This window comes from Eurosta solidaginis, chromosome 4 (genome assembly GCF_040869045.1).
Source record: "Eurosta solidaginis isolate ZX-2024a chromosome 4, ASM4086904v1, whole genome shotgun sequence".
In the NCBI taxonomy this organism is placed as follows: domain Eukaryota; kingdom Metazoa; phylum Arthropoda; class Insecta; order Diptera; family Tephritidae; genus Eurosta; species Eurosta solidaginis.
The window spans coordinates 236,501,413-236,512,438 of record NC_090322.1 but is presented as its reverse complement, the minus strand read 5'-3'; the positions used below and the strand labels follow the sequence as shown (position 1 = coordinate 236,512,438).

Here is an 11,026-nt window from a genome sequence, read left to right as displayed (position 1 = left end):
ATCACGCTTTCGTTAACGTTAAAAACGAGATACAATTTATCTTGATAATTTCTTTATCGATAATATTTCGAAGTGTTTCAACGGAAACGGTGGAAATTTTTTGATAAACGATTAGCTTAACGTTAAGGTGCATCCCTGCATTTTTCTAAAGAACATACATTTTGAAATAACTTGAAATTTATAATAATATTTGAATTTATCACTTATACATTTTAAATGAAGCACCAGAAATATACATATGTATACCTTTATGAATTATACCCTAAATACATATATTCTGTTGTACATTGAATTGATAATTATTAAAATGAAGAACAAATTAGACTTGCGCACTTTTGCACGCAAGCAAAATATTTACATTTTCGCAAACATAAACTTTGAATATAGGATCACCCTAACATGCATTAAATATTTGGAAGGTAGATACGCACAAAACATAAAAATGCAGCGGTCGACCAACCCTTTGCACACTCAAAATCCAATGTACCCAGTTACAAATACAAGATACATAATAACTTAAGTGAACGGAGATCAGTAGTAAGTCGTCAAAATAAGCGCACATAGAGCGCAGCTACTAATTGAAATTTCGCTATACATATTTACGCACTAGCATACAACACACCAACGCACGCCATACAACAGAAGGCAGAAGCATTGGGCAAAGCAAAACACAACATTAGAATCAGGTGATCACAAACAAATATACAAAAACACAATATATAAACCAAAGCCTGGAAAGCACGGTATGAGCCATGATTCAATCACAAGAGGTTTGCTCGGCAGACAAATTTTTTGACAATTGCGGCCATTTTGCTCCCAAGTCGAATTGGCATCGGTTAACTGTGTTGTTTCTTTGCGAAATATTAGTAGTAGAAATAGGAAGCAATCAGTTTACAAATACAGGATAAGTACTAAACTGAATAATTCCTTAGAACATTTTTTTAAATTATATAGTGAATTTATTAACTATGCCTCGATCTATTAGTTTGGCTGAACATTGAATATAGGTAATTTTATGAAAAGTTTGGACACCACGAAACCGTGCACTTACGTAAACCTATGAATATACGAAACCTAAACAATTTCAAAATTCATCGTTCAATGTCAAAACCTCGACTATTAAATCGATTCACGTAAAAATGTTATTAGTAAATAATGGAGATGTCATAACGAAATGTACTCATTGGGCATGTTAACTTCAGAGCTGTAAAACTGTGCAATCATTTGAAATTTTAAATCATTGATTTAAGAATGCTTGCTCTTCATTCATTCATTCCTTGTTAAGGAATGTGGCTTAAAAGTTAACCCATTCTTCATTCAGTAATGAAAAATGAATTATTTCCCCAAAAACTAACATACTATCAAAGATAATTTTCTACTACAATTTTCACTGAAGGGAATTGAATCATTCCCCGTTTTTCTTACTTCATAAATGCAACCCGTCCAGATTTTTCAATTTGGAAGTGTCAAAGATCTGTCATCATTGGAGAACAAACCTCTAGTAATTGAATCATGGGTATGAGCAAGTACAAAGACATTGTATTCAATAAGGAGCATTATAAAAAAAAAAATAAATGTAAGGCGCGATAACCTCCGAAGAGATCTAAGGCCGAGCTTCTCTTCCAATTTGCGTCGTGCTCCTCTTGATTTTTCCCTACAAATTGGCCGGACGGGACCTACATGTTTTATGCCGACTCCGAACGGCATCTGCAAGGCAGATGAGTTTTCACTGAGAGCTTTTCATGGCAGAAATACAATCGGAGCGCTTGCCAGACACTGCCGAGGGGCGACCCCGCTTAGAAAAATTTTCTTCTAATTGAAAAATCTTATTTCTAAAATTTTGATGTTGCTTTGCCCGGGAGTTGAACCCAGGGCATACGGTGTGATAGGCGGAGCACGCTACCATCACACCACGGTGGCCGCCATAAGGAGCATTATGGTGCATGGAAATTCATGGGAAGGAAATATTTACCGGAATAACAGTTGTTTTATATTGTTAATACTATTAGTTGAAAGTTGTTATTATAAAATAACCGTTTGCCTGCGTGCAAAAATTAGTATATAAGGGGACGAGTTCGCATTAAGATTCAGAGATTAGGAGACAGGCATACGAGTCGGTAGGTTTTATCACTACCGACCAAGAGTACACCTGAAGGTTTTTCACTTCATTTGTACTAAAAGTATACTCGTCTGGAGGCTTTATTACTCCATTCGACCGCAGAGGTTGGCCGAGGGCTTTATCGCCTCAGTCACCTCTTACAAAGCAAGGGAATCAGCTAGGAGTAGAATAGAATTTTTATTAAATAAATACTTTTATAACGTTTTATAAGAAATAAACAGGGTTATTCTTTTAGAAGGACCGGTAGGAATTTCTACTTTCAGGAACCCTGGGCGGACTGAGGCTAACCCCGGCAAAGTCAAAGGAAAAGTCCGTCACAATAACCATAAAACCATAACCAGATAAAACAGCTGATCGAACCAACCTTATGGAAATCAATGTAATCGATTAATGGTGCCATACCATAACGCTAACACCATAACCAAACCAATTGGTTTTTTGTTTCTCGCCATATCCATAACCTAAAAATATTTGAGTTGATGAATTTAATAACTTTTTGTAGATTTTATTCATTGTTTTGGATACGTTGTGACTAAGAGATTTTTTGTGGAATATGTTTGTAATTGTTTGCGTTTTCTTCATTTCTATGAAATTTTCACGATTTTTAGGTTAAGGCACCATTAATCGATGACATTGGAGATGGTTATGGATATGGGTATGGTTACGACTATGGCGTTAGGGTTAAGGAAGTTTAATTAGCCCTTAAACCTGTACTATGGGTTTCGCAGCGACAGTTGAGGATATTGGTAGCCAAATTTTTGGAATATTACGTTCTTGAACTAATCCGTAGACAAAATTATATAATACTTATATGTAAATTAAATAAATATATATATATTTTATGTATAATATAAATATCTTTTACAGTAGTCTTTTTATGTTTAATTTTAAAATTGTTACAGAAGTGCTCGCACTCGTTTGTAGAAAAACTATTTTTTTGCATACATATACAGGACAAATTTTAATTATAAAGGTTTATAATTAATGAAAATAATAATAATATTTATCTAAGTTTGGTCTAACTATACTGTCTCTTTTGTTAATATACGTAGCGCATACATAGATCTAAACTGCGATCAAGACGATTTTGGAAAACCTGTGGAACTGATTATACTCTAATAGGGTTTTTAATTGCTGTACACGCTGCATGGGTAGATCTATGTGTACGGTTGTATGCACTATCTATCATTATATGATTGTCCTAAACAAAAAGTAAACGTGTTGTCGCGCTGCTACCATTTGAGAGCAAATTTCCTTTTGCCAATAAACTATTTGGCACCGCCGGTGTTTGTTTATTTGAATATTGTTTATCTGTACGTTTATTGGCAAAACCATTTTCACTGCTTGACATTGTTCCTTGATAATAAGGATCTAAATTTGTTTTGAGAGGTTCATATTTAATACGATGATTTTGTGTTAATGGTAATAACGTTTCTGTCGCTCTAGACATTTGCTTTGCCTAAAACAGTTTTGATTGTTGTTTTAATTAAAACGTATAGTAGTTATAACATAAATTTCAAAATGAAAAAATTTACCCGATTATAACAGAGCACACCAAATATGGCTAACGCCATACCGGCGCAGTTTAACAAAGTTACTGGATTCCCTAAAATTAATAACGATACAGCTATCACAAAAATACGTTTTGATGCACTCGCAACCGCATACGTGAGCGGTGTTACCAATGAAAGTACATTGAAGGCGATAATGTTTTGCAACCAATTTAAAACACCATCAGTGAACAACAATGCTATCACTCGATAATCCAAGCCGATCTACAAAAGATATACAAAATGCATTCAATAGCAAATATTTTCAAACTTATAAAACTGACTTCTTCAAAATAAAATGCACTTACAATAGCCGGATGTTGTATAACTTTATAACTATCGGCAAATAACCAAATGGGCAAGAACAAAATTAAAGCTAATTTTCCTAATAGATGTAAAAGTCGCAGATGATGCATGCCGGTATCTTTTAGCACCTGAAAAACAACTTGTGTTGATTGCATATTCAAAAAAATTGTGTATCATTACCTTTTTGGAAAATATGTTCTGTAATGAAAATCCCATGGTCGAAACGAGAGCACTTATTAAACCAATCATGTCGAATGATATCTCGGTAACGGTTGCGATTCCAACGCCTGTTATAATTGGTACCAAGCTTAGGTAAACTAATGTAGGTTGTTTTTCGCGAAATAATAAACGTGTTAAGATTACGGTGAAGAGTGGCATAGTAGCTTTGACTGTAAAATAAAAAGCAGATCAAAGAATGAAATTTCAAGCCAATGGAGCGAAAGATATAGGTTGTTGTTGTAGTAGCGACTGCCGTAAGAGTAAGAGTAGCTGGGTCTAAATATCTCAGAGATAATTCGCGCCAAGCATTTTTTTGTTGTACCGCAAAAGCAATCACTGAAGGTTTAGAAGGTGTTACGAATATGGGCGGCCCTTCTGGTGCTTTCTGATCGTATAGTGATAGTTTTCTAAACGCTCCGTTGAGTATTTTTGATACACTTAACGGCTTGGGATTTTACGTCAAATTATTGCATTATTTTCGCTACACTCGACGATTTTTTCGCTACATTCAAGGGGTTGTGTAGCGCAACCCTCTCAAGGGGTTGTCAGCGTAATATATAGCTTCTCCAACCCAATTGTCAACCTCACCTACCCGTGGCGAATCCTGTTTCATTAACGGACGAGGCTCTGGTACCCCAAGCTCCTCATGGCACTGGGGCGTGGGGAGGGAGGGATGGCCTGAAGGTTTAATGTGGTCATGTAAATCGTTCCCGAGATGGTCGGCTAGTACCTTAATGGTGCTTTGTTACCGGATCTATATCCGGCAAAGGACCATCAACATCGATAACACTCCACAGGGCCTTCGGGGAGTGTCTTTATCGTTAATACAACAACAACAACAACATTCGGCCATCTGACAGTTCTTCGACATTTCAAAGTGTTGATTATGAATACAAATTTTCCTCTTAATATTACAGTGAAGTGTGAAAAATTATGTAAGAAGTCCTTTCCCTTAACCCTCTATAACTCATCACCACGAAAAAATTTTATTTAAATTAAATCTGATGGATTCGTGAATAAAAAGTGAGTTTTTTATTTTTTTATTTCTAAATTATTTATTTTGTATGGATACTATTATAAAAAGGTGAGTGTAGCCGACAGGCAACAATGAGCAACAGTAGAAGAAAATTATCAGAAAAGTTATTAGCGATTAGAAAAGGTGGAAATTTCTTTCTATTGGAACTTTCGCGCATACTTCGTTCAAATAGTCCGCAACGGGACGTATTTTAAAGATTCTGTCAACGTCAGGGTGGCTCCTTGGAAAACATTTGCTATTGTCATTGAAATGAAGATTTTGCCGTATCTTTTCAAATTTGTTACAAGACCTAACCTGTGAAATTAGAGTTGTGCCGAGGATGGAACTACAATGGTTGATTACCCTGGGTAGCTGGACAAGTGACATACGATATACGACACCAATAAACCTTCGGATTTCTATCTCAGATACTCTAAAATTATTGTTTAGATCTTTCTGTGCCGAACAGAGGGTTGTCTCATCCAAATTTTTTTTTTTATACGTTCTGGTCGAAATAAGTAAAGAAAGAACTGAATGGGAGTCTAAAGCTCCAAGATATCAGATGTCAATGAATCGTTTCCAGTAAACGACAGCTGCTTTGAGCTCAGCTCTAATTGTGTTTTGGTTTACCGTCGTAACGATAAACAGCTGATTACGTTAGGGATACGGATACAGCGATACGACATACGGCACCAATGACTCCAGCTTAAGCTTGGTCGAATCAGCTGTTATAAGGTTACCGATACGGTTACCAATAAATCACCAATGTCTACAGCTTTACTTTGAAAAGGCTAACGGTACTTTATGAGCAAACACATGTTTCGTAGAAAGAATGAAACGTAGACTACCGTCTACAATGCTTGACAAAACGAAAAAATAATTGCTGCGTGAATTGACGAAGGTTAAATGGTATGTTGCCTATGGTCTACAGTATGTTACAGAGGGTTTAATGCGGCAGTTACCCACCGACGTGTGCCGTACGTAAGGACGTTTGTCGTACGAAGCACGTTTGACCGAACTCTCAAGCCCGTAGGAATCAATGTGTGCGTCTGTGTACATGTACATAACATATTTGTGTGTGTATTGTTTACAGATAAGCACTGTTGCCATTGACCATTTTGCATGTATGCTTATGGAAACATCAACTTTTTCCAATTAAATTTTTGATATTGTAAAAGGCCGGAATACATATTAAATAAGTATAAATAGATTAAATATTTATTATCAGCACTTTTACATAATTATTTCGAATTATTTTCACAATTTTTCAAACTGTTATTAGGTGTTTTTGCATAAAACTGCAAACGGTCAAAAATTAGCGCACAAAAGTTTACTAGGCAACTCTGTCTAGTGAGAGAGCGATCAGCTGACACGTTCTTACGGAAAAAATCAAAATTGTTTTGATTTCTACGTTCCGGGCTACGTACGTACGGGCGTTGCACGTCGGTGAGTTTTCGTTTACATTGCACACTCATAAGATAGGTCGTGTCAGCTGACACGTTTTTTCTACGTACGTTCGTGAGTAATGCGGCAGTTACCCACCGACGTGTGCCGTACGTACGGACGTTTGTCGTACGAAGCACGTTTGACCGAATTCTCAAGCCCGTAGGAATCAATGTGTGCGTCTGTGTACATGTACATAACATATTTGTGTGTGTATTGTTTACAACAAAGCACTGTTGCCATTGGCCAGTTTGCATGCATGCTTATGGAAACATCAACTTTTTCCAATTTAATTTTTGATATTGTAAAAGGCCGGAATAAATATTAAATAAGTATAAATAGATTACATATTTATAATCTTCACTTTTACATAATTATTTCGAATTATTTTCACAATTTTTCAAACTTTAATTAGGTGTTTTTGCATAAAAGTGCAAACGGTTAAAAATTAGCGCACAAAAGTTTACTAGGCAACTCTGTCTAGTGAGAGAGCGATCAGCTGACACGTTCTTACGGAAAAATCAAAATTGTTTTGATTTCTACGTTCCGGGCTACGTACGTACGGGCGTTGCACGTCGGTGAGTTTTCGTTTACATTGCACACTCATAAGATAGGTCGTGTCAGCTGACACGTTTTTGGTACGTACGTTCGTGAGTAACTGCCGCATAACTGCCGCATTAAACTTTATGGGTAATTATTTGCAATACACCGTTCAAAAAAAATTTTCTATCACTCAACTGACGGAAGCATGTTTGTAACGTATCAGCAAAAATAGTATTCGCTGAAAAAAAAGACGCAACGTGTCATAAATTTGTACATATCTCTCATTGAAACTGTAGCGTCAATACGATTTTCTGCACATATTTTTATTTATGTATGTACATATTCCACCAATCGCTTACCCGTATGAGCATAGGACACTGGCACTTTCCACAAAGATATGTGCGATGTAAGTGATGATAGGAACTTTCCCAACGCCAATGGTATAATCATACGCCAATAATAGCCACGAGAAATATTTTGACATGGCCGTACATTCCAAAGTTTAAAGAATGGTCCACTATATATAGCGATACTGCATAATTGTATCATTGTCACTGTCATTGGAAATGGAAATTCGTTCAATACCATCTTTCCTATAACATTGTTGCTCGAGGATATCAAATACCAAAGTATGCAGAGAACCACAACAGCCAGGACATGCCTTGATAAAACGCCTCTCAATCCACTAGGCATTTTTAGTTTTTGGCTTACTATTTACTTAGTCGCGATCTGCTTCTATCGAGTATTTCAACATGTTATTAAACTATATATTTAAATTATTATCGTTAAATAATAAGAGGAGCAAACACTTTTGCTGATTTCTTATCACACAGTAGTATAGTAAACAATGCACAGTAGTTCTTATTTTTAATAGTTACGTTGAAAAATGAGAAGTATTGTAAATCTTACCAAGTAGCGCAACTCACAGCTGATCGGTGAAAATTCGCACATTCTAACGCACAGTTCTCGACTCAGTTTCAAAATAAAATTTAGATTATTTAGCTCAAATTTTAAAGTGAGATAATCCTTACGAATTTATGTATATAGATTATATAAGGCGTTTTTGTTGTTATTAAAACAATATTTTGATTTATATTAAAGCTTTTATCATTATTTTTTTAACTTTGAAAAAAACTCCGAACACCATTCCTTCATTATATGTCATTCGACTGCTTATTTCACTGCCTTCCACCCAATTCGCAACATAACCTCAATTTAAGCTGCCAAACTATATAGTAAACAATGATGGGAAGAGCAATAAATTGCAAAACATTTGCGTAGAGTTGCCTAGTCCCACAACTATTAAGCTATTCACAATCGGTGCTTAGAGCGAACACAATTTTTATTGTTAGACAGCAACCGTGAATTGTGAATTCAGAATACAAACGTGTTTCCGTCAGACGTGATAGGAATTAGAGCTGGATTCGATTCGATTTTATAAGAATCGATTTTTTCGATTCGATTCTAGAAAAAAATCGATTTAATCGATTAAATCGTAACGAACAAAGTTTATTCACATTTTGCTTATTCTTTGTAACAATGTACTTACTTACGTACTTAACCATTTACTCAATTTTCCCCGACAAATAAAGCAGGCAGGGCCGTACCGAGACTGGTGCAAGCGGTGCGATGCAACAGGGCCCCAGCTCCGAGGGGCCCTGAGTCGCAAAGTTTCACCGAAAAATTTATACACTAAATTATGGAAAAAATTATATTTTTTATTTATTTTATTCAAATTCTAATCCAAAAGCAGATATCGGGATGGACGTCTAGGATTGAAATTGAGTAAAATACCGTATTCTACACATACCAAACGTCGATTTAAACCATCCACTAAATTTTTACGCTTTTTTGAATCTTTTATTTCAAAACATAGTATCATACCCATATACATATGTAATACTCCTATATTGCTAATACAATATGCTCGCAATTAGTTTAGATTTTGAAATCAAAAAAAGACAGCCTACGAAATTTAATTTAATAAGCGTGAGAAGAAAAAATTTAAATTTGGGTACATTCAATTTTTTATTTCAAAAACAAAAAGTTTTAAACAGCAATATATCGGCACTCTGATGTTTGTAAGCGTACCCGCCTGTATTAGCAATATAGGAGTATTACATACATATATGATCATGCCAAAAATAGGTAAACACATTTTCAATATATTGCTTACCAGAAGTTCGCAGAAGTTTCTTCATCTTTCTCTCGAAGCCAACAACACAATAAAGCTATATTTATAAAAATAATAAAAATTACAGAATATGTACATATTTCCTCAAGCGTCCGTATAGCAGATAGTGATGAAAGCTTCGATCCCAAAAGAATCGAACGATTTAAAAAAAAAACGATTCTACATTTCTAAAAAAAGATCGATTAAATAAAAAATAAAAAGATCGATTATTCTACATAAATACACGTCTAATTAAAAGGCGTGTTTTAAACATCAGTACGATAAAAAAATATTAAAAACAAAAAGTATTGTGTTCTTCCAGACCATCGTGAATTCATACAAGTGAAAAATCTTTCTATTCCTTTATTGCCATACCTACGTGCATTGTGAATTCATACAAGTAGCGAATGTGTGATAAAAACAGTCACAATAGTAAACAGCCTTGATCGCCTGTTCGATTACTTAAATCATTTGCTCAATAGTGTTTTTCAATCATTTTTGTAGACGACTGGTATATTGCATTATTTACATATTTTAAATTGTTTGCTTAACTGGCTGCTCGAATTTAATCTATTAACTAGATTTTAGAAATGAATATTAATATGTAATCTGATATTCTGTATACACATTTAAAAGAAAAGCTGATTTGAAACGCGAATGGGCAATGTATTGCACTTCAATTTAATAACCGCGAGGAAAAAACAAACCTTTCTTCCATTCTCTGGCCATTCGCGACAGCCGTCCTGCCTGTCAGCTATTATTTGAAGGCCGCGGTACAATGACATTTTTCATATAGATGCGTTTAACACAAGCTTATGCATTCCAATAACATCGCCACAATCAACCAAGGCCCCTATTATGAGGCAAATTCGATCTTCGACCGTGAACGGAAGAGTTGATCGAACGAATTTTCATTCGGTATTATGACACTCATTCGATCAAGACTAGTGTCATTGTTCGATAGTTCGATAAATTTATCCGGTCGGAAAACCACATTCCCATCATCTGTCAAATAAAATAAAAGCAAAATTATTTATTATGAAGAAAAAGGCTTAAGTACTGCAACTAGCCAGAAGTATAAAACGCTGAAATGAATTTCAACGCGTAATTGTAGCTTTCTAAACATTGTAACTTTCTAAACATATTGTTACATGTGTTAAAAACTTAAGTTCATAATGACCATAGAAGCGTTCATGGCCTTGCTATCCAGTAAAGATGAATGGCTGCAACAATGCACAAGAGCCAAGTCTATTCCAACCTTTTTGAAAATGGCAACCATTCTCAGATTTTGCACTAGGGATTGTCTCAACTGAGAATCGGGTACGAGAATGCACTCGGAATTTTTTCCACCTGATCCTTTCTGCAAGTTCCATTTGTTATAAACGGATTTAGTCCAATTTTTTAAACCAATCTTCCAAGCAGTTGTTTTGAATTCACGACCTTGGACCTATATGTAAATAAATAAATAAATGTAAGGCGCGATAACCTCCGAAGAGATCTAAGGCCGAGCTTCTCTTCCAATTTGCGTCGTGCTCCTCTTGATTTTTCCCTACAAATTGGCCGGACGGGACCTACATGTTTTATGCCGACTCCGAACGGCATCTGCAAGGCAGATGAGTTTTCACTGAGAGCTTTTCATGGCAGAAATACAATCGGAG

General features: G+C 35.5%; 1 protein-coding gene across 2 annotated transcripts; it reads right to left on the bottom strand.

Annotated features, from left to right (window-relative positions):
• Window positions 1-2,929: 2,929 nt before the first annotated feature.
• LOC137249227 (solute carrier family 35 member E1 homolog) lies at window positions 2,930-8,124 on the bottom strand. 2 transcript variants are annotated; one of them, XM_067780538.1, is made up of 5 exons: window positions 8,105-8,124; window positions 4,156-4,364; window positions 3,978-4,103; window positions 3,655-3,894; window positions 2,930-3,578 (listed from the first exon to the last, which is right to left on the bottom strand). In XM_067780538.1, the coding sequence occupies exons 2-5, from the start codon at window positions 4,351-4,353 to the stop codon at window positions 3,321-3,323; spliced, it is 822 nt and encodes a 273-aa protein (XP_067636639.1). In that variant the 5' UTR covers window positions 4,354-4,364; window positions 8,105-8,124; the 3' UTR covers window positions 2,930-3,320. The 2 variants fall into 2 exon arrangements, with proteins under 2 accessions (XP_067636639.1, XP_067636638.1); XM_067780537.1 differs by lacking the exon at window positions 8,105-8,124 and adding an exon at window positions 7,555-8,090 and having other exon boundaries at window positions 2,931-3,578.
• Between the last annotated feature and the right edge of the window lie 2,902 nt (window positions 8,125-11,026).